This window comes from Zootoca vivipara, chromosome 9 (genome assembly GCF_965207765.1).
Source record: "Zootoca vivipara chromosome 9, rZooViv2.hap1.1, whole genome shotgun sequence".
NCBI lineage: Eukaryota > Metazoa > Chordata > Lepidosauria > Squamata > Lacertidae > Zootoca > Zootoca vivipara.
In genome coordinates, this window is record NC_142592.1 from 61,634,493 (window position 1) to 61,658,821 (window position 24,329).

Genomic DNA, 24,329 nt, shown 5'->3' on the forward strand with positions numbered 1-24,329 from the left:
GGCGTAGTGGTGCAAGGCAGGGCCGCATCAGTCCGGGATCTGCCGGATCTGGCCCTGCTGCCCTCATGTGACAGCACTGGGCCCAAACTATTTGCCAGCTTCAAGCTGGTACAGGGACTGCCTGCCCCCCCCCTAGTCACTGTTCACGGCAGGACTGCAAATATCACTCCCTAAATCTCAGCTGGGCCATCCTGGGGGAGGTTAGCATTGCTCCTTAAGGTAATGGGGTGGCCGAGGGAGCCGGCGTACAGCTTCCAGGTCATGTGGCCAGCATGACAAAGCCGCTTCTGGTGAACCAGAGCAGCACACGGAAACACCGTTTACCTTCCTGCTGTAGCGGTACCTATTTATCTACTTGCACTTTGACGTGCTTTCAAACTGCTAGTTTGGCAGGAGCTGGGACCGAGCAACGGGAGCTCACCCCGTCGCGGGGATTCGAACCGCCGACCTTCTGAATGGCAAGCCCTAGGCTCTGTGGTTTAACCCACAGCGCCACCCGCGTCCCAGCATGGCTCCTTCATTGGGTAAAAAGAAGACAAGGAAACCAGATGTCCTGGAAATATCCAGGGTTGCTGCAGGCCTGATTGTAACCAAGGGAGACTGATAATGTCTTTATCCCTGCCTGGAGGCGATAAGCAGAAAGCCCTCCCACCCCTTTCTTGCCCAGGCTCCCTCCTAGCACTTTGGGATATGACTGCAAGATTACAACATGGAAACTGCAATCTTTGTTGGCGCTTAATCGCTTAATGAACTATTCACTTTGCCTAAGTAGCTGCATTGTTGTCAGCGCCTCTTGTCATCTGTCCCGGCTCTAGCAGCTGGCCTAGGCAGAGCTTGTTGTCTGGCTAAAGGCGGACGCTGTTCGTCTTTCTGCAAGGACTCCTGCCTTCGGAGGGTCAATGAAATACAGGGGCTTCTTCATTCTCTGCGAAGGGAAAGGGAAAGCAGAGCTTGGTACCTTTCTCTGGGCTTCTTAATGCCATGCCAGAAAGGGTTGCTCATTTCTGAACAGTGTGACACCCATTCATTTCCTACTCAAATGTTTTCATGAAACTGCTCCAGCACAGAGAAGGGCACAAACACAGAGCCTCAGAATGGAAGGGGGCCTTCAAGGAATCATAGAATTGTAGAGTTGGAAGAAGGGACCCTCTGACCGCTTGCCGTCATCCCACCACTAGTCTCCTGACTCTGAGCCTTCTTCCCCTGGTTGGGGGTTCCCTTGGGGGTTCCCCAGCTGCTGCCTCCCCCCACTCCTCTGCATCCAGCCAGTCCATGACACCAATTGACCACAGGTCACTGTACTTCCACAGGTCACTGACCTTCACTGTACTCTTTCCGCCACCTACTAAAACCATTTCTGTTTAGGCAAGCCTACCCAGCTGCATAGATTGGTGGGGCAGTTGCCCTCCTCTCCCTGGATGCGGGTGGCGCTGTGGTCTAAACCACCGAGCCTCTTGGGCTTGCCGATCAGAAGGTTGGCGGTTCAAATCCCCGCGACGGGCCCTGAACAGAATTATTTCGGGATGCAAGCAGGGATGAGACTAAATGACACTTCCTATATAGGAAACCTCCAGTTCCATTCAGCATTAGATGTCAGGGTGAAGACTTGCAGCCTAACTTTCTCCCCTCAAAAGCTAGATCTGCACTTTGAATCTTTGTGACGAGGGAGACTCACATCATGCAACCACAATACAGTATCTACTTGCACTTTGACGTGCTTTCGAACTGCTAGGTTGGCAGGAGCTGGGACCGAACAACGGGAGCTAGCTCCGTTGCGGGGAGTCGAACCACCAACCTTCTGATCGGCAAGCCCTAGGCTCAGTGGTTTAGACCACAGCGCCACCCACATCCCTTCCATTACCTCTTACCTCTCCCTAATGAGCTGGCTTCCACCAGCATTCTGTCTCCACAAGGAAGCCAATGCTGTGTAGAGCTGCCCCAGGAAATGCTTAGAGAGCAGGGCAACACTGTTCTCAACAGAAACCTTCAAAACCTTACACGTGTACCATAACAGTCACGAGGTTAACAAAAGGAAGGCCCAGCAGGAGTAGCAGGAAGGAAGTAAAGCCAGAGACAAAAACAATCTACAGGTATTTACTACAAAAAAGTTACAGGTAGGTAGCTGTGTTGGTCTGATGTAGTCATAAAATAATAATAATAATAATAATAATAATAATAATAATAATAATAAATCCTTCCAGTAGTTGTTTCAGTGTATCTGAAGAAGTGTGCATGCACACGAAAGCTCATACCTATGACAAACTTAGTTGGTCTCTAAGGTGCTACTAGGGACCCAGGTGGCGCTGTGGGTTAAACCACTGAGCCTAGGGCTTGCTGATCAGAAGGTCGGCGGTTCAAATCCCTGTGACGGGGTGAGCTCCCGTTGCTCGGTCCCAGCTCCTGCCAACCTAGCAGTTCGAAAGCACGTCAAAATGCAAGTAGATAAATAGGAACCGCTACAGCGGGAAGGTAAACGGCTTTTCCGTGTGCTACTCTGGTTCGCCAGAAGTGGCTTTGTCATGCTGGCCACATGACCTGGAAGCTATACGCCGGCTCCCTCGGCCAATAATGCGAGATGAGCGCGCAACCCCAGAGTCGGTCACGACTGGACCTAATGGTCAGGGTCCTTTACCTTTAAGGTGCTACTGGAAGGATTTTTTATCATTATTTTATTTTTACTATTAAAAAGAACAGCTTTCACTATCAAGAAGTTTCCGTTGATGTTCCGTCGAAATCTACTATCCTGTAACTTCACCCTGCTGGAGGGAGTCCTGCCCCCTGGATCAACAGAGGACATGGCTTTGCCCTCTTATGATGATAGATGTTTTGCAGCTTCATAATATCCTGCAGTGAGACAGGTAATTATTAAGGGCTCTCCTACACTGTTGCATATTTCTCGGATATGTTGTTCCTAAATAGGAGCAGAGGCAGGATGAGATGGAATGAATAGCCAATGGGCACTTGGGGAGATATGGGGCTGGGGGCCATGTAGTCATATGGGACACTCATGATTACCATTCTCGAGGTTCCACAACAGAGGACATGCTTTGCAAGATTAAGATGCCAAGCTCATTTCCTGGCATTTCCCTTAAACCAGCTTCCATTCAATTAGAAAATGGAAACCACGGATAAGCTGAGGTGTGTGCAATTTTGACCCTGTGATCATCATCTGAGGCCCTTCTTCGTCTGCCCCCTCCACAAGAAGTCTGGAGGGTGGCAACATGAGAACGGGGCCTTTTCTGCAGTGGCTCCCCGCTTGTGGAATGCTCTCCCCAAGGAGGCTCACCTGGCGCCTTCATTACAAATCTTTAGGCACCAGGCAAAAACATTCCTAGGCCAGGCATGTCCAAAGCCCGTTCCGGGGGCCTAATCCTGGGTCAATTTAATCCGGCCCCCATGGCAGTATACATCCTGAGGTAAAAACAAACAAACAACAACTCAGTAACTTCAATCCTAAAAAAAGCTTAAAGACCTCCAAAGAAGGAGACTCCACCACACTCCTTGGCAGCAAATTCCACTGTCGAACAGCTCTCGCTGTCAGGAAGCTCTTCCTAATGTTTAGGTGGAATCTTCTTTCTTGTAGTTTGAATCCATTGCTCCGTGTCTGCTTCTCTGGAGCAGCAGAAAACAACCTTTCTCCCTCCTCTATATGGCATCCTTTTATATATTTGAACATGGCTATCATATCACCCCTTAATCTTCTCTTCTCCAGGCTAAACATACCCAGCTCCCTAAGCTGTTCCTCATAAGGCATCGTTTCCAGGCCTTTGACCATTTTGGTTGCCCTCTTCTGGACACGTTCCAGCTTGTCAGTATCCTTCTTGAACTGTGGTGCCCAGAACTGGACACAGTATTCCAGGTGAGGTCTGATCAGAGCAGAATACAGTGGTACTATTACTTCCCTTGATCTAGATGCTATACTCCTATTGATGCAGCCCAGAATTGCATTGACTTTTTTAGCTGCTGCATCACACTGTTGCCTCATGTCAAGTTTGTGGTCTACCAAGACTCCTAGATCCTTTTCACATGTACTGCTCTCAAGCCAGGTGTCACCCATCCTGTATTTGTGCCTTTCATTATTTTTTTGCCCAAGTGTAACACTTTACATTTCTCCCTGTTAAAATTCATCTTGTTTGCTTTGGCCCAGTTGTCTAATCTGTTAAGGTCATTCTAAAGTGTGATCCTGTCCTCTGGGGCATTAGCCACCCCTCCCAATTTGGTGTCATCTGCAAACTTGCTCAGGATGCCTTCAAGCCCATCATCCAAGCCATTGATTAAGATGTTGAATAAGACTGGGCCCAAGACAGAACCCTGTGGCACCCCACTAGTCACTACTCTCCAGGATGAGGAGGAGCCATTGATGAGCACCCTTTGGGTTCGGTCAGCCAGCCAGTTACAAATCCAGTGAATGGTAGCATTGTCTAGCCCGCATTTTACTTTTAAACGGTGGGGGGGATTTGTTTGTTTGTTACTACGTTGTGTATTTTTGTGTTTTTATATTGTAGGCCGTCCCTGTGATCCTGGGGTGAAGGGCAGGACAGAAATTTTAATAATAATAACAACAACAACAATAATTTGTGGCAGCTGTTGCACATACGTGGATGACAGCTTCCTTGAATGGGAGTTTGCGGGGCTGCAGGGGCTGCAGGGAAACAAATTAGGTAGCGCTCATTGGGTGATGACTCCCCTGCCCCCTCTATGGTATAGTGTTTCTCAAACTTGCCCCCCCTGGCTGTTTCTGGACTACAACTCCCATCATCCCTGACCACTGCTTCTGCTAGCTAGGGATGATGAAAGTTGTGGTCCGACAACAGCTGGGGACCCAAGCTTGATCTCCTTGAAAGCAAACACAATCATACACAAACACACTCTCTGGATGGGTGTTTCCTTGGTGCAACATTTAGATTTCCTGGGCACAGCCCATGGGCATAGCCAAGGGGGAGCAGGGAGGGACAGCTTTCCCCCAAACCAATAAAAGTAAAATAATAATAATAATGCATAGCTAACTGAGGTTCTGCCCCCTAACAAAAATCATGGCTACTCCCATGCCACAGCCTTTTTTGTTTATTATTTTTGGCAAGAAGATGATTCAGTAAGGCCAGGATGTGCATGAGCGCTCTTCAAAAATATGTCTTCTTGCCCTAAAAGTCAAGATATTGCTTTAAGCTTCGTTTGTGCTGCTTTACCGCCCTTTCCACTCCTTCTAAGGATAGCTGTGACGGTGATGCTAAATCCCTGGCTATTTGAAGCAAATTCTACACCAGGCAGTGTCACTGGGATGTCAGATGGAGGAAATTAAGAACCTCCAATTTGCAAATCCCTCTAGCAGGCAACACGGGACCCAGGTGGCGCTGTGGTTAAACCACTGAGCCTAGGGCTTGCTGACCAGAAGGTCGGTGGTTCGAATCCCTGTGACGGGGTGAGCTCCCGTTGCTTGGTCCCAGCTCCTGCCAACCTAGCAGTTCGAAAGCACGTCAAAATGCAAGTAGATAAATAGGAACCGCTACAGCGGGAAGGTAAACGGTGTTTCCATGTGCTGCTCTGGTTTGCCAGAAGCGGCTTTGTCATGCTGGCCACATGACCTGGAAGCTATACGCTGGCTCCCTCGGCCAATAATGCGAGATGAGCGCGCAACCCCAGAGTCGGTCACGACTGGACCTAATGGTCAGGGGTCCCTTTACCTTTACCTTTACCTAGCAGGCAAGCGTCCGCTGGATTTCTCAAGAACGAAGAAAAGTGGTCTCAGCAGGGCCATCTATGCAGGGGGCTGGACAAGAGGACCTTTGGGGTCCCTTTCCAACTCCATGATTCTATGACTCTTCGTGCCAAATGGAACCCAGGATCCGGGTGCTAATGCAGGGGCAGTACCCCTGGAAGTTTCAACATCGTGTTGTTATCAACCAGGAATGGGCAGAAGGTAAACCAGGATCTCCTATTAGATCTTCAGGTGATTTGCAGTAAGAGGGTTTTGTTTTGTTTTTACTTCAGACTGTTTAACAATAGGACAAACTCATCAGTTTGTCAAAATGAATAAATAAAATTTAAAAAATTGTCCAGTAGCACCTTGGAGACCAACTAAGTTTGTTCTGGGTACATGCTTTCGTGTGCATGCACACTTCTTCAGATACGGTGGTACCTCTAGTTGCGGACTTAATCCGTTTCAGGGTGTCGTTTGCACCCCGAAAAGTTCACAACTAGAGTGCCTCTTCTGCGCATGTGCGCGGTGCTTCTGCGTGGGCGGTGAACCTGGAAGTGTTTGCCGCATTCGTAAGCTGAAAGTCTATAACAAGAGCGGAACGCAACACAAGGTATGACTGTACACTGAAACAGAAGTCACCAGACCCTTATGGGAAGAAGAGGAAGAAGGAGAAGAGTTTGGATTTGATATCCCGCTTTATCACTACCGGAAGGAGTCTCAAAGCGGCTAACAATCTCCTTTCCCCTCCTCCCCCACAACAAACACTCTGTGAGGTGAGTGGGGCTGAGAGACTTCAGAGAAGTGTGACTAGCCCAAGGTCACCCAGCAGCTGCATGTGGAGGAGCAGAGACATGAACCCGGTTCCCCAGATTAGGAGTCTACATCTCTTAACCACTACACCACACTGGGAGGGTGGGGTGGGGTTTTTCTCAGAAGGGTAGTAGGTAGATGAGTGATTGACTCAATGGGTATGGTAAACCTGTTGACGACTGTTAACGACTGCAATTAGTCCTACAGGAAAAAGCAAGGGATAGTATGCAGATGACCAAATATAGCTTTAGCATATGTAATGAGACAAGAATCCAATATCTCTATTCAGACCAGGTCTCTCCATAGTTTTCAGTTTAGTAAGGTAAAGGTAAAGGGACCCCTGACCATTAGGTCCAGTCGTGACTGACTCTGGGGTTGCAGCGCTCATCTCGCATTATTGGCCGAGGAAGCTGGTGTACAGCTTCCGGGTCATGTGGCCAGCATGACTAAGCCGCTTCTGGCGAACCAGAACAGCACACGGAAACGTCGTTTACCTTCCCGCCATAGCGGTTCCTATTTATCTACTTGCATTTTTGACGTGCTTTCAAACTGCTAGGTTGGCAGGAGCTGGGACCGAGCAATGGGAGCTCACCCCAGCACAGGGATTCAAACCGCCGACCTTCTGATCAGCAAGCCCTAGGCTCTGTGGTTTAACCCACAGCGCCACCTGGTTCAGTTTAGTAATAAGTTGTAATCCAGCAACTTCTCTTTCCTGAATCTAAGTCTATTTCTGAAATTCTTTTGTAATAAGACAGCTGCTTTGAGATCCTGTGTTGAATGTCCTGGAAGATTGAAGTGTTCTCCTACTGGCTTCTCTGTCTTGTGTGACTCCTGATGTCCATTTATCCTTTTGCACCCCAAAAAACGGGGCTTCCCTCCTCCCCCCAAAAAGACCAGAACCCCCCAAAACAGGGTTTAAAAAAAGCTCAACAACTTTGGCCTGAACCCCCCAAAAGGGGGTAGATCACTGAGTTTTTTAACTCTGTGAGTAGATCGCAGTCTTGTGGGAGTTGGCCTGTTTGTCCAACATAGAGAGCTGAAGGGCACTGCTGGCATTTGATATCAGTTTGTGGAAGAGAAAACCAGCACTTGGTTTTTGTGTGTGACACCTATAAAAGGCAGGGCAATTTCCCTCACACTCATGGAAGACGATTACCAGATTGGGGTGCTAGTCAAGTAAAATCACCCCTCATTCCTATTTGAAGGACCCCAGTCAACATTTGGTTTCCTGGGGAAGTCTTACAATCATAAATGCGTTCAGGTTAAGGGTCTGGTGAACCTCCACAGGAAGTAAATTTCATAATAGGGCACCTGCAGAGAACAGTTACACTCGTGACTTTTTGTGTGTGGATCATATTGTTAGCTGGAAAAGAAGATGGGCTACTGGAAAAGATCAGACTGAAATTTTCAAATACGACATTTTCAAATACGACAGGATCACACTTCAGAATGACCTTAACAGATTAGACAACTGGGCCAAAGCAAACAAGATGAATTTTAACAAGGAGAAATGTAAAGTACTACACTTGGGCAAAAAAAATGAAAGGCACAAATACAGGATGGGAGACACCTGGCTTGAGAGCAGTACATGTGAAAAGGATCTAGGAGTTTTGGTTGACCACAAACTTGACATGAGTCAGCAGTGTGATGCAGCAGCTAAAAAAGCCAATGCAATTCTGGGCTGCATCAATAGGAGTATAGCATCTAGATCAAGGGAAGTAATAGTACCACTGTATTCTGCTCTGGTCAGACCTCACCTGGAGTATTGTGTCCAGTTCTGGGCACCACAGTTCAAGAAGGATACTGATAAGCTGGAACGTGTCCAGAAGAGGGCAACCAAAATGGTCAAAGGCCTGGAAACGATGCCTTATGAGGAACGGCTTAGGGAGCTGGGTATGTTTAGCCTGGAGAAGAGAAGGTTAAGGGGTGATATGATAACCATGTTCAAATATATAAAAGGATGTCATATAGAGGAGGGAGAAAGGTTGTTTTCTGCTGCTTCAGAGAAGCGGACACGGAGCAACGGATTCAAACTACAAGAAAGAAAATTCCACCTAAACATTAGGAAGAACTTCCTGACAGTAAGAGCTGTTCGGCAGTGGAATTTGCTGCCAAGGAGTGTGGTGGAGTCTCCTTCTTTGGAGGTCTTTAAGCAGAGGCTTGACAGCCATCTGTCAGGAATGCTTTGATGGTGTTTCCTGCTTGGCAGGGGGTTGGACTGGATGGCCCTTGTGGTCTCTTCCAACTCTATGATTCTATGATTCTATGACATGGAAAAACTGACCCATCACAAGTCCATGTGTCAAGTGTGTGATTCTTTGGAAGAAAACTTTTGAGCATTCTTTCCTTCTTTCTTTTTTGAGCTCTAGCTATCAGTTTCTATTTCCACAGCAAACACCACAGCGATAACAACTTTGCTAAGCCTGAAGAACTATTGACCACACCTTTGTTTTCCAAAGGTTTGATTCTTTAAACACTTGGCATTAGAGAGTCCTTTAGAACTTTGATGCAGGAGAGCACGACGGTTAGCAAAACTAGTCTCTGCAACATTCTTGGTTCCCAGCAAACAGTTTTAAAGCACTTTTAAAAATAACATACTAACACACATGTATTTTTCATAACTGAATAAAATATGTATTTTAACAAGTTTCCCCCCTTAATGTGCTTGTCACTCTTTGGGCTGCAACAAAAGGCTCAGCTTTATTCTTCTCCAGTAAAAAAGAAACAAGCAAGCAAGCAAAACACGACACTAGGAGGAATGTGGAACAGAGCAACAAAAAAAATAATGATCTGGGGCCTTGCTTCAGTAGCATTGCTTTGCATGCAAAAGGTCCTGGGTTCAGTTCTTGGCATCTCTAGGCAGGGCTGGGAACATCCCCAGTCTGGAATCTTGGAGAACCACTACCAGCCAGTGTAGACAAGACTGAGCCAGCAGGGCCAATGGTCTGACTCAATAGGAGGTGTCTGCCTGTGTCCCTACATTAAGAGTTCGCTAAGCTCATTTTGCTTGTGAAAAAGCAATTTTGCTTGTACTGTATTACAGAAGAGCCGTAACACAGGAGCACAGCATCTGCTTTGCATGCAGAAGGTCCCATGCAAAACCTCCCTGCTTGGATCTTTGGAGAGATGTTGCCAGTCTATGTTGGCATTACTGAGCAAGATCCGGGGTCAGCAAACTTTTCCAGCAGGGGGCCGGTCCACTGTCCCTCAGACCTTGGGGGGCAGACTATATTTGGGGGGGGGGGGCTCTTCTTGTTGTCAAGTCTCTGCAGGCCAGTATCAACTGCCCAGTTCTATTAGCAAAAACCAGTGCAAGGGCTCCAACGACACATTTATTCCAAAGTTACAATACAGTACAGCTTTGTGGATTGTCGTAATATCACAGAATGATCACTTCACTTTTTTAAAAAAATGTGTTCTTTATTTTTATTTTTTAAAGAACTTTAGCGCAATGGGACTTCTCCCCTCCTGTGCCTCCCCCAAATCTCAAAGGGGAGCTATTTCCATCAGGGAAAGAGAATGCTTCCACCGACAGAACAATGTCCTTGGTGCTATGTCAAATTTCACCTTGCAACTGAATGTTTGAAATCAGCGGCCCATGGAGCTGAACCCGGTGCATCGGCTATCACCCACCTGTGCTCAAAACCATTAAGTTCACAATTGCTTTCAACGTGTCCACAGTACGGCAAAAAAAAAAATTCTAAATGGTAATCGCTGGGAATAAATGGTGTCCTACACACTTGGCTCCCCCCTTTTTTCTTTTGTAGGAGGAGGGTCCCTGCTGCAGGCCTGTGAGGAGCCCTGCCAGGGACTTGTAAATAGCCCTGTTTAATAAACCTGTTGCACAACCAACACCACCCCGAAGCTTGAATGGAATAGCCAAGGTTCAACACACAACAGAAAGACATTGTTAGTGTTTGTTTAAGGAACACACGGGGGGGGGGGGGGAAGCTCTGGCCTGGAGTCAGAAAAACCTAAATCTGGCATTGCTTTATATATCTGCACAGTGATCAAATGGTTGCAAATAAAAGCTGTGGCAATTCTTCCCCACCTGCCCTGAGGCTTAAGGGATGACTCTGCACAAAACCTGAATTACAAATACCTCGTTGTTCTTTTTCCAGATCCAATGGGAAGGGAAACTGATAAAATCAGTTCCGCTTTTCAGCTGTGTTTTTGCTATCTCCAGAAAGATCTCCGGGGAACCTTTATAGGCCACTCCCTTAGGAAGTGATTTTAACCAAGCAAAATAAAAAAATTCCTTCAGTAGCACCTTAAAGACCAACTAAGTTTATATTTTGGTATGAGCTTTCGTGTGCATGCACACTTCTTCAGATACACTAGAAACAGAAGTGTCAGACCCTATATATATACAGAGGGTGGTGGGGGTGAATGGGTGATGGGCTGATGGGAGTGGTAAACCTGTAGATGGCTGTTAATGGCTGCTGATGGCTGCAATTAGTCCTGGGCTGAGGTGCTAAAGAAAGCTTGATCATGCATGATGAGATAAGAATCCGATGTCTCTATTCATCCCAGGTGCTTCCATGGTTTTAAGCTTGGTAATGATTTCCAATTCAGAAACTTCTCTTTCGTGTGCATGCACACGAAAGCTCATACCAAAATACAAACTTAGTTGGTCTTTAAGGTGCTACTGAAGGAATTTTTTTATTTTGCTTCGACTCAGACCAACACGGCTACCTACCTGTAACTTTAACCAAGCAGTTGGTGGTGTGAATCAACCAGCAAGCCGACCCAATGCATGTTCCATCAACTGTGAGGTTCCACTTAGGGTCCGATGAGAGGAACTTGCAACAACATATGAGGCAGCCCTATGTTAGGGTGCTCCAGGGGAAAAAAACAGTTCAAGGTTCATCAAAGACTTCACGGATTTATGACACAAGGTCTTGCAGAGCTCCCCAATGGCATTTAGGGGATCGTAGCAAAGTTTGTAGCCCCGAGGATCCTGTGGTCCACAATATGCTGTTGGACTACAACTCCCATCATCCCTGACCACTGGCCACGCTGATGGGAGTTGGGAGCCCAATAACCTCTTTAGAGCTGCAGATTCCCCATCCTTGCCATAGGCCTTGGGGCTCACTCCTGAGCTAACATACATAGAAGGTGGCTTCTCTGGATCTCTGCTAGGGAGGATCTACTCCAGCCCAGCCGAGATACTTTTCAGCTGAAATGGGATCTGCCAGTGAAATATATGATCTGCTACTGAGCTACGCAAGGGCCGTTAACTCAGAAGCACAGCATCGGTTTTGAACACAAACAGCCCCAAATTCAATCCCTGGCGTCTCCACTTAAGGCTGTGTGAATGTCATGAAATCATAGAATTGCAGAGTTGAAAGGGACCTTGAGGAACATCTAGTCCAACCCCCTGCAACGTGGCTGTCCCATATGGGGATTGAACCTGTAATCTTGGCATGAAACCTTGGAGAGGCGCTGCCAGTCAGTGCAGAATAGACAATACTGAGCTAGATGGACCAACAGCCTACGGCTCCTCTTCTCCCCAGGCCCCATTCAAGCTCTAGATTGCTCTGAGCATCATCAACGGCAGCTGGTTCTATTGCAGCATTCAGAGCTGTTTTTAAAGGGCTGTTTAGAACAACTCACACATTTTAGAAATCAGAAACAGCTAACGATCGAAGAAATTGGTGCATAACGCTAAAATACTTGGCTTTTTAAAATTATTTCCTAGATTCAGACCAGGGAAGCTAAAAAAAACCCATACAGGACCAAAAAAGGCACTGTGCATTACAACATGAATGGATATCGCCCTCTGGCGACCATGCAAGGAGTAGCTCGCTTCCTCCTTTCAAAATACAAAGTAAGCCAGTTTACTAAGATGATTCAGGGCATTCCTTCCAGCTTAGTGAGGGTGGGGGTCATTAAGTCAGGCAACTGCAGGGGCAATTGCTGGGGTTTCCTGTGCGGGGCCTTGTGATATGACCTTATCAGAAATACATCTCACCTGTGCCTTCCTGGGAAGATGGTGCAAACATCCCGGTTTTTTATACCATAGGCTTATGGGGCTAGCTGCAGAAAAAAATCACGTCTGCTCTCTATCCGGGTGCAATACAGCAACCAGGAAGATCACGGCTGGGCAGACTCTTGGTGAGGAGCTGCAGTCAGCAAAACTCCTATGTGATTCATCCAAGATCTAATAAAGATCAAGGCGAGGGGACTAGGAGCACTTTCTGGAACACTTCCTTTTTTTGCTGAGAAGCTCCTTGCTGAAAGTGCAAACCTGGTAGCCATTTGTCATTGTCTTTTTGATCCAGGTCCTGTTCCCACAGGAATCCATTTCTTCTGAGCTTCTCCAACCACCCTCCCCTGCAGCCTGGCTCCCAAGGCCCTGCCTACACCCTCCTGCAGCCCTCAGAGGGCCACTCCTATCGACCCCGTCTGCAGGCTAGGAATGATGGGAGCTGTAGCCCAGCAACTTCTGGAGGGCACTAGGTTGGGGAAGCCCAGGCCACACACACACCTCTCCCCATTCCAATCATTGCCTATTGATAACCTACTATTCATCCAAGGCTGGCTTCCAAAACCCGCATGAATGTGTTGGGATATAACTTTGGGAAATGTGTGTAGGGGTCTTCTGATCCACGGCAACTGGAGATAAGTCTCGGCTCTCTCCTCTATGGTGGAAGACAGGAGGGGCTGCAGACTCAGAGCTGGCTAGTAGCAAAGATGCCAACCCATAAAACAGGGGAAGGGGCACCTGTGGTCTTTGAGCTGTGGACAGACTACAACTCCCATCAGCCATGCCAACAGGGACTGATGGGAGTTGTAGTCTAACAACATCTGGAAGGTCACAGGTCCCCCATCCCTGAATCAGATCTAACTAGCTAATACTGTATAGACAACAGTTCTTTAAAAGGTTCCACAGTGGGACTTGGCATGCCGTTCAGAAAGCGGCTAAGACTAGTGGCATGCTTTGCACAGAAGGCCTTGGGTTCTATCCCTGGCACCTCCAGTTAAAACCACAACAACACTCGAGGAGAAAGAGGCTGCCTGTGAGAGTATTGGCTGAATGGTCTGGCTCAGTGTCAAGGCAGTTCTTTATATTCCTATATCTACATAGCATCGAAAGAAGCCTGAATTAAAATCCGCTTTGTTTTGATATTGCAACCAGCCTCACTTTCCTATTGCATCTCTACAGATTAACAGATCAATGTGTGCCAGACAGGCGGTCATTTTCAAAGGCGGACCTGTTGTGTAATCAAGGGATCACATTTAACAAGATGCTAGTCCCTAGGATTTTCAGAGAAAGGAGGCACCAGCTATGACGATCTCAATCGATTTGGCTCTTAAAAGAGGAGGTTTCGGTTCAGGAATGCAACCAGGCCGGCTTGCGTTTGGAAATGAAGGCCTTGATCCCTTCCTGCCCATCCTGCAGGGCCAGGTTCTCTACCATGACCCGGGAGGCCGTTCTGTAGGCAGCGCCGACGTCCTGCTCCATCTGTTTGTAAAAGGTGGATTTGCCCAGAGCCACAACAGGCCGGCTGCTCTCGCATATCCTGCGGGCGATTCTCAGGGTCTCGTCTTCCAGCTTGTCCTCTGGGACCACCCTGCTGATGAGCCCGTGCAGAAGAGCCTCCTGAGCGGTCATGGGCTCTCCCGTCAAGAGCATCTCCATCGCAACCTGGAAAGGATTGTTGCAAACAAAGAAATTAAGGGCCAGGCGGGCAGAGCGGCGAAGGCAAAATGTACAGCGGGCCAGATTCTGCTCGCACATCCCTCTCTAGTCTTCATCCAGGCAAGCAAGAATCGTGATTAGACTTCAAGGATGCAGAGTTTCCCAAACTTGAGTCTCCAGCTGTTTTTTTGGACTACAATTCCCATCGTCCCTGACCACTGGCCCTGTTAGCTAGGGATGATGGGAGTTGTAGTCCAAAAGCAACCAGAGACCCAGACCGTCAAAAGAAATTGAGGGAAGGTGTGAAGCAAAGCCAGTGAAGAGAGTGGCTGGGGGGCGGGGAGGGACAGTGATGAGGGCCAGGCAGAGAAGTTTGGAGGGCTACATTTGGACCTCTGGTAAGAGATTCCCCACTCCTTTACTAGGAAGATCATAGTATTTGGTTGGGGGCCATAGTACATACAGGTTGGGAAATCCCCTGGGATGAAAAAAGAGCCCTACATGGATGACTGGCCCATAGAGACCAAGTTGCTGTGCACATACTGCCAGACCACAGGCAAATTCTTACAGTTTAATAATCAGTGGGGCAAGCCCAAATTTTTGCTGCCCAAGGCAGAACAGCAAATGTCTCCCCCCTCCCACCTTGTCCAACCGAAGGCTGACCAAGTTATTTTAGTGCATGAGGCAGAAAGTCCCACAAGTGTGCCTCTCCATGGGAGTCAAAATGCACAGGATAAATGAATGAAAACTGCTGCCTTTCTCGAGACATCTTAAATCAGCTGCCTGAGGCAATGGCCTCACTTTGCCTAATGCTTGGGCCGGCCCTGATAATGGCACGCCCACAGTTCTGAGGCCCCCAGGAGCTAACCTGCACTTCAGGCGCCAACAGGACCATCGTGTTTGGGGACTATCTGCTCGCAGCAAGTAGAGCAAGTGAACAAAGTACGGCAACAAAACCCTTCTTTTTTTTTTTTTTTTCCAATTTAAAAAGTAAACTTTATTGAATCATTTTTAAAAGCATGTACAATAAAATTATATGTTCACAAAATCCAAACAACAAATATGAAAATAAAACCACTTCCCAACTCTTAACGTGTCGCTTATTTCTCCTATTCACTATATTCTTGCGTTGTCATTTCTCCATTTATATCATATTAATATAAATCCCTTTCCTTTTCACTTGATTCTTTTAACAAAAAACCCCTATTCTCTTCTAACCTAAACAGACCCTTAACTCCGTTTGGATATTCTTCTTCCTAAAATATTCTTCCACATATTCCCACTTTTTAATCAATTTCTGTTTCGATACATTTCTAATTACGGCAGTCATTTTGTCAAGATTCATAAATTCAACTAGCTTTATCTGCCAATCTGCTACCCCTGGTGCCTCTTCCTTTTTCCAATTCTGACCTATCAATAATCGTGCTGCTGCACATCCATAAAGAAAAATGTCTCTTCTATCCTTAGGGAGGTTTTCTGGAAGCAAACTTAATAAAAAATATTCCGGTTTTCTTTTAAAAGTGACTTTCACTATTTTTTTTAATTCCTCATAGACCTCCCCCCAAAATTTTTTAATTTTTATGCAACCCCACCAGCAATGCATATAATCCCCTATCCTGTTACTGCACTTCCAACAATTTTTATCGGTATTTTTATATATTTTGGCAATCTTATCCGGAGTGAGGTGCCAACGATAAAGCATTTTCAGCATATTTTCTTTGATTCCTTCGCAGGCCGTGAATTTCATTGTTCTCTTAAACAAATTTTCCCATTGTACTTTATAGATTGGTTTGCCCAGATCCTGTGCCCATTTAATCATAACACACTTTATTTCCTCATCTTTTAATTCCCATTCCAAAAGATATTTATAAATTTTGGATAATAATTTAGTCTTATTGTCAATTATTAATTCCTGAATCTTGGATTTCCCTTTAGGGAACCCTTTGACTTTATGCTCCTTAAAAAGACTTTGAACTTGGATATATTGCAGCCAACTAGCACAATTTGACCTAATCTGCTCATATGATTTCAATATTAATTGGTCTCCTTTCTTTTCTAATACGTTTTGATAAGTTAGACAATTTCTCTTTTGGATTTTCCCTCCCACTGCTGTCATTTCTAGTGGGGAAGCCCACCACGGGATTTGAGGTTCCAATAGATTCCTGAACTCCAACCAATTTTTAAATAAAGTTTTCTTTAAAACATGATCTGAAAATTGTTTAAATTTATTTCCCTCTCCCTGAACCAGGTAAGTATGCCAACCAGATGTATTTCTAAATCCCTCCACCGTCAATATTTCCTCATCTTCCAATACAAACCATTCCTTGAGCCAGCAAAGGCAGGCGGATGCATGGTAAAGCCTAAGATCTGGAACCCCCCAACCCCCTCTTTCTTTAATATCCGTAAGCAATTTGTACTGTATCCTTGGTTTTTTCCCCATCCAAATGAAATTACTTAAATCCCTCCTCCAATTATCGAAAATTTCCTTTTTACCTACTATAGGCAGCATCTGAAATAAGAACAGCATCTTTGGGAGTATTGACATTTTAATTGCCGCAATTCTTCCTGAAAATGAGAGTTTCAAATCTTTCCATCGGTCAATATCCTTTTTAATCTCCTTCCAAACTCTTCCATAATTATTTTCAAATAAATTTATATTATTTATGCCAATTACAATGCCCAAATATTTGAATTTTTTTACTATCTCCCATCCTAAAGATTTCTCCAAATTATCCAATTCATTTCCCTTTATATTTTTGACCATCACCTTAGTTTTTTTCCCATTGATTCTAAGCCCCGATATCTCCTCAAAATTTTTTAGAACTTCCCTCAAGCCTTTAATCGTTTCCTCTGGATCTTCTACCATTACCAACATATCATCCGCGAAAGCGCTGATCTTATATTCTTTCCCCTTAACTTTAATTCCTTTAATTTCTTTGTCTTCCTTGATATCAATTAACAGGAATTCAATTGACAGGACAAACAGCAACGGGGAGAGGGGGCACCCCTGCCTCGTTCCTCTTCCTATCTCAAATTCCTCCAACACCTCCCCGTTTAAAATTAACTTTGCAAATTGTTTACTATATATCGAATTGATTCCTTCAAAAAATCTCCCATTTATGCCATATGTCTCTAGCGATTTCTTCATAAACGTCCAACATAATGAATCAAAGGCTTTTTCGATATCAAGGAAGACAAAGCCCGCTTTTTTCCCCGGGGTCCAGTCTAGGTATTCTATCAGATCCAAAAGGATTCTTATATTTCTAGACATCATTCTTCCTGGTAAAAATCCTTGCTGATTCTTCCCTATGATTCTGACCAAAATCTTTTTTAATCTACTAGCCAAGATATCCGCATAAATTTTGTAATCTGTATTAAGAAGAGAAATCGGCCTGAAATTTCCTACCTGCTTAAATTCCTCCTCATCTTTCGGAATCAAAGTCACATATGCCTCCTGCCACGTCCTTGGCACCGAGCCTCCTTCTAAGATACCATTCACCAATTTTTGATATACCCCTCCTAATTCTTCTTTAAAAATTTTATAATGCTGGCTTGAAATGCCATCTGTCCCAGGGGACTTGCCTGATTTAGCTTTATTAATAGCATCATGTATTTCCTGTAATGTCACAGGGTTATTAAGTGCTTCTCTTTCTTCCTCCGTGATTATTTCTCTCCTCCTTTCCCTGAAATAATTATTTAATTTTTCTTCATTTATCCTGCCTTTATCATATAATTTTTTATAATATTTAATAAAGCATTTTTGAATATCTTCTATTTTTGTTAACCTTACCTCACCATCCTTAATCCCACTAACTATCCTTTCCTTTTGGATCTTTCTTAATTTCCATCCTAATAGTTTCCCCGTCTTATCTCCCCACTCAAAATTTCTTTGTTTAGCCCATTTAATCTTGTTTTCTATTTCCTGGCCTATCAATGCAGAGAGCTCCTTCTGTAATATTTTAATTCTCACCCCCAACTCTTTATTATTTGGATCGTCAACTAATTCTTCCTCTTTCTTACCAATTTCTTTCTTTATCTCTTCTATGTTTTTCTCTCTTTCTCTTTTTATTCTGCTCTTTTGTTGGATATACAGTCCCCTAACAAAGGCCTTCCCCGCATCCCATACTGTTGTTATATCTACTTCTTCTGAAATATTATTTTTATAGAATTCTTTTAACAGTTCTTTCATTTTTTTTACAAATGCCTCATCGTTTAAAATCCTCTCATCCATCCTCCACCTATTAAATTTCATATTTTTCCCTTTAATTTTTGTCATAATTGGGTTATGATCAGTTATTGATTTAATCATTATTGCGCATTTATTTGCTTTCTGAATTAAGCCAGGTGTTAGCCAAATCATATCAATTCTAGATGCTGATCTTTTAGCATGGGAAAAATAAGTAAATTTCTTCTCAGTCGGGTTATCCCTTCTCCAGATATCTACAAATTCATAATTCTTAATCAGATTTAGAAAATTTTCTGGTAACTTCCCTCTATCCTTTTTCCTTTCCCTTCTATTTGATCTATCTAGTTCTGGTTGTGTTACCCCGTTAAAATCTCCTAATAAGATTATTTCCTCATCCATAATATACTCTCCCATCTTTTCTCCCAATTTTTTAAAGAAATCTTTTTTACAACCGTTTGGCGCGTAGATATTTATCACTACTACATTCTTATCTGGGATAGTTAGTCTCACATCCCACCACCTAGGATGGTGGGAACAAAACCCTTCTTTTGAAGAGGCCTACCTTTCTCGGAAGAGATCTCCCCAGGGCCACTCCAGGTGTCGAGCAGAACAGGCCGACATTCACTCCCGGTGTGGCGAACCTGGATTTCTCGCTGGCCACAGCAATATCGCAGCTGGCCACCAACTGGCAGCCGGCGGCCGTGGCCAAGCCGTTGACTTTGGCGATTACAGGAACAGGTAGCTTGGGGAGCATCGTCATGACCTGTAAGGAAGCAGTTTTTTTAAGTGCTGGTGCTGACCTATAAAGCCTTACAGGGCTCAGGACCACAACACTTTAAGGACCGCCTCTCCCCCATTATGAACCGACCCAAACCCTGTATCTCAGGCCCTCCTCTGAGCCCTCACTCCCAGAGAAGTTTGGAGAGTGGCAACACGAGCAAGGGCCTTTTGGGTGGTGGCTCCCCATTTGTTGAATGCTCTGCCCAGAGAGGCTTACCAAGAACCATCATTGCATGTCTTTAGGCAGGCCTTCAGCCATTATTAGACAATCTATGGTGTTTTAAATGGAGGGTGGACTATTATGATGTGATTGCTTTATTGCCTTTATTATTATGCTATGTGAATTATTTTGCAAATGTTGTACACTGCCCTGGGATCTTTGGATAAAGGGTGGTATATAAATCTTATTCTTATCATTATTATTGAGGAAAAGTGTCACCCGTATTCTTCTAACGACAAGAGAATCCTTCATGACTTTCGCTAAGGCAAATGAACGCATTTGATAATACAACACCGATGCATTGCTAGTCAAATACAGAAAACCTCTCAAATCTATGGCCCCTAACCCATCTCAAATTTATGCTCGAACCATCCTGTTCCAAGTGAACAGTCCTCCAATTCTAGTCAAGGGGCAGGTCTTAGCAGCTGGGTCTTCTGTGCACCTGGGTAACTGGCTACTCAGTTCCTTACGTCTGCCAACACTCGGCCAGATGTTGTTTCTTTGATTCTATCTCCCTGAAGAGGCCTTCAAAAAGCTCAAGCAATGCTTTAACGTGTGTGTGTGTGTGTGTGTGTGTGTGTGTGTGTGTGTGTGTGTGTTTGAGCAAACCATCCAATTAAAATTTTGTGGCATGATGGAAGCCGATGAACTGCACCCGGGCAGGCGAGCTCTTTAACAGTGGCACCATCGATGTGGACCATCTCACCTCAGAGCAGGTCTCAAAGACTTCTCTGTGGTGCTTCTCGCCCTTCTCAAACGCTAGTTCCTTCAAGTCGTGCCCAGAAGAGAAAACGGGACCTTCTCCTGGGTGGGGGAAGGAATGTGAAAGGAAGCAAGAGAATTTTATGCGCATCTTGTACCCTCGACATGACCAAATCCTTGCCCAGAGAACGACAGGCCGACACACACACATTAGCAGTCCTCCATTTCCTCTTACACGTCCCCTGATAAAACATGCCCATGGTTCACTAGATGCCAAGACTACCCTGCCATTCTGAGGAGGAAAGTCCTGCTCATTTTGTGAAGTTCTGCCTCTTTTGCTCTTTTAGATGCGGCAGCTATTTTGTGTTACGCCACGCACCCCGCCTTCAAGCAGCCGCCATTTTGCGGTCTTGTGCCCACGGCACTTTCTCAAAATCCCAAATGTTCCCACTGGGCCTCCAAAGGCTGATGCACCCCCCCAGTAGCGCAAGAACGTCTGGTGGCAAAGCAAGGTGGAAACGTAGCCGAATAAAGAAATCGTAAGCAGAAAGGAGAGAAAAGGTGTCCGAAGAGGGGGAAGAAATGAAGCGAAGAGATGTAGGAGTAGGTGGAATCTGGGGGTGAATAGATGGAGGTGTCAGAGATGGAGTAAAGACAAGTTTCTTCTTAGTCAAAAGACTGTTCAAGGATGACAAGGTGGCACAAATTCTTTGAATGGTCTTGTAAGATCAATTTCCCCACCCTATTATTATTATTAGTATTATTATTACTACTACTACTACTATTACAATTACAATTATTATCTATTAAATTTCTCTAGTATGCTTCATCCGAGGCTCGCAGAGCGGTTTACAATATATAAACCCAAAATTACATACCTACCCTCATAGGTTTGATGAGCAAAATACCTGAAATTATAATGACTCTCAGATCGATGCTTTCAATATCGCGCAGAATATCCTCACGGAGGGAACTTAACATGGAGAGCGAAAGTGCATTTCTCTTGAGAGGATTGTTCAAAACAATGTTCCTGTGAAACATAATTTTTATGAGAGATGCTTTCATACGTAGCTGTCTGCACCGTGTTAAGATTTGTGAGTAACAAAGGATTGTGTTGTATCAATGTGCATTTAACCCCTCCGGTAAAAAATATGATTCACATTAGCCTACATCATGAAACCATGGGTATGCATTCACACTAAACCATGGTTTGCTTCTAACTGTGGTTTAATGCGGCAGCTAGACTGGAAGTTGCGTTCCAGGATTTCAGAGAGGGAAATTTCCAGTCCAACCTGGAGATGATATAAAACGAACCAGTGACCTTCTGTAACCCATGGACCAAAAATGTAGCTCTCTAGCCTAGCATCCAAAGACATCACATTTGTATACTATAAATATTTGTTAACTAGCTCGCATGGTTGCGAAGAAAGTTATTTTTCTCTCTCCGAACCACCAGATAAAAAATACCTAACGAACAAGCAGAGTTGCCAACAGCCAGAAAGCAAAAGAACATTAAGTATAACAGTTGCTGTTGTTTAATTTCCAAGAATTCATAGGGTTGGACATTGTCTTAATACACCAATATAAACTGATACGTTAGTTAATTCTACTCTGTCAGTTCCCATATTCTTACTATCTAGTCTTCAAATGTAGGGATAAAAAGGGTGTTTTAAATAATCTTAAAGAGTGTTTTAAAAATATAAACTTGTAATTACAGTATAATGTAATATAATGTACATTGTATAATGGTTTTTGAACATTTTTTGGAAGCCCAATGAGGCTGTCGGGTATTGCGCCTTGGTTTTCAAACACTTCGGAAGTCAAACAAACTTCCGGAACGGATTACCGGTAAGTTTGAGAATCGAGGTACCACTGTATTTGGTGCTTTTGCTTTTGCTATTTATTTTGTGTTTTTGTTTTTGAGGCTTTTTCGGTTAATTTGTTTTTGTGACTGTGTGGAACCCTGGGTGAGGGACCCAGGTGGCGCTGTGGGTTAAAGCACAGAGTCTAGGGCTTGCTGATCAGAAGGTCGGCTGTTCGAATCCCTGCAACGGGGTGAGCGCCCGTTGCTCGGTCCCAGCTCCTGCCAACCTAGCAGTTCGAAAGCACATCAAAGTGCAAGTAGATAAATAGGGACCGCTCCGGCGGGAAGGTAAACGGCGTTTCCGTGCGCTGCTCTGGTTCGCCAGAAGCAGCTTTGTCATGCTGGCCACATGACCCGGAAGCTGTCTGCGGACAAACGCCAGCTCCCTCAGCCTATAGAGCGAGATGAGCGCCGCAACCCCAGAGTTGGACACGACTGGACCTGATGGTCAGGGGCCCCTTTACCTTTACGGAACCCACCTCAGCTACTGATTGATTGATTGATTGATTGATTGTGTGACTGCAGAAATGGATAAAAGCCCCCCATCCAAACAATGACTATCATCAGTGAAGGTAAGGGGAAAAATTAATTTAAATTTTTATCACCTACAATACTGTCTTATTTATTTTATAGTATAGTACATTGATTATTGCTTTCATTTTATGGATCAATGGTCTCGTTAAGATAGTAAAATTCATGTTAAATTGCCGTTTTAGGGGTTGTTTTTAAAAGTCTGGAATGGATTAATCCATCTTGCATTACTTTCTATGGGAAAGCGCGCCTTGGTTTTGGAACCCTTTGGTTTTGGAATGGACTTCCAGAACGGATTTAGTTTGAGAACCAAGGTACCACTGTATGTTTATCTTGGAATCAGCTTTCCTTGGCCAGAGCCCACACTGTCAGATGCAAGACGAGTCCAAATGCAATCTGACTTCTCTTTAACTCCAGAAGGAAGACCTGATGAACCATAGATGGAAAACATCTTCCAATTTTGAGGATGGGGGGCACATTTCCTGCTGGGAAACCTTTGAGGCCCTGGTGGGAGGAGCCAGAAGCAAAAGTGGGCGGAACAGCAATGTAAACAGCAAGAGGCGTTCATTACCAGAGTTCAAGGTCACATTCCAACCAGGGAAAACCACTCAGGCTGCGAAGCAAGACCAGTTAGAATTGTGGCCTAGAAAAAGTCCTCAATTATAATATAAAAGAGAGAGAAAAGAGTCTTGAATCCAGATTAAGAGGCCTGCAGAAGTGCATTGCCCCCCAGGCCTAAGTTTCCACACTTCACTGCAACACTGAACTTGCAAAAAACTTAAATTGCCCGATTCTAGGAATTCATTTTTTTCCTTGCAGAAGTTGGGAGCTTTGTAAAGACTAGAGCCTCCTTTCCTACGTTGCAGGCACAAAAGGAAGCAGGCCTACGTTTTTGGTTCAGCTCCAGTTTTATTTGGGCAATAGGGTTTTCAAAGTCCACTGTTAAAGTGCCCCCTTTGCCCCAGTTCAGCTCACGCATACCGGTACAGTCTGTAAACTACAATGCTCAGCGGCAGAGCATTTCCACTGCATGCAGAAGGCCTCAGGCACAATCAACATCATCTGCAGGTAGAGCACATTTGCCCAGCAGCAGGAACAACAGAATTTTGAAGTCCGAAAGGGTCCCCCAAAGGTCATCCAGACTAAAGGCGTTCGAGCAACATGAGGGGCGGGGGAACACGTTCCAGATGTTGTTAGAATCCATCTCTCACCAGCCTCGGCCAGCATGCCCCCCCTAAACCTAGAGGAGGGTCAGTTTCTTCACCCCCTCCCTAAGCAATTCCCCTGTCAAAAACAAAACAAAACCCACTCTCCCTTTCCAGATGACATAAAAGCTCAAGCGACTTGAAAGGGACTAGAAACTTGATCCTGGCAAAGGGATGAGCAGGTTTTTTTGGGGGGGGAAAGCAGGCAAACCTCCCCAACCCAAATTCTCTGGATCTGTTCGTGCATCTCAGGCAGTGCGGAGCAGTGGTTAGAGCGTGGGACTAGGACTTTAGAGACCAGGCTACAAATCCCTAACCTACCTCACGGGGTGGTTGTGAGGATGAAATGGAGAATGGTGCACGGGGTTGGGGTGGGGAGAACCGTGCACGCCAACCTCCTGGAGCTCTTTGGAGGGGAAAGCGGAGCAGAAATGCAATAAACAAGCCCATTCTTCCTCTGTTCGGCCCACCTGATCCCATCCTGCTGCCACGTGCGAGTCAGCCTCGGCTCCGCAGGGACTTGCTGGCACTGTGGCCTCCGCCCGGGCGCTCCGCCGCTTGCAAAGGCGCGCTGGGTGCGGAGCAGTGGCCGCGGGAGCTTCGCGCTGCAGACCCCGGCGCCCCTTGCAAAAACAGCTGCAGCCATTGCAACCTCCCTCCCAGTCCGGGCCGGGGGAGGAGCAGGAGG

General features: G+C 45.4%; 1 protein-coding gene across 2 annotated transcripts; it reads right to left on the reverse strand.

Annotated features, from left to right (window-relative positions):
- Window positions 1-9,827: 9,827 nt before the first annotated feature.
- ECHDC3 (enoyl-CoA hydratase domain containing 3) lies at window positions 9,828-24,329 on the reverse strand. Of its 2 annotated transcripts, XM_035128611.3 has the most exons (5): window positions 24,112-24,329; window positions 20,950-21,071; window positions 20,046-20,143; window positions 18,902-19,102; window positions 9,828-14,159 (listed from the first exon to the last, which is right to left on the reverse strand). In XM_035128611.3, the coding sequence occupies exons 1-5, from the start codon at window positions 24,285-24,287 to the stop codon at window positions 13,845-13,847; spliced, it is 912 nt and encodes a 303-aa protein (XP_034984502.3). In that variant the 5' UTR covers window positions 24,288-24,329; the 3' UTR covers window positions 9,828-13,844. The 2 variants fall into 2 exon arrangements, with proteins under 2 accessions (XP_034984502.3, XP_088508617.1); XM_088652491.1 differs by lacking the exon at window positions 20,046-20,143 and having other exon boundaries at window positions 13,540-14,159; window positions 24,112-24,328.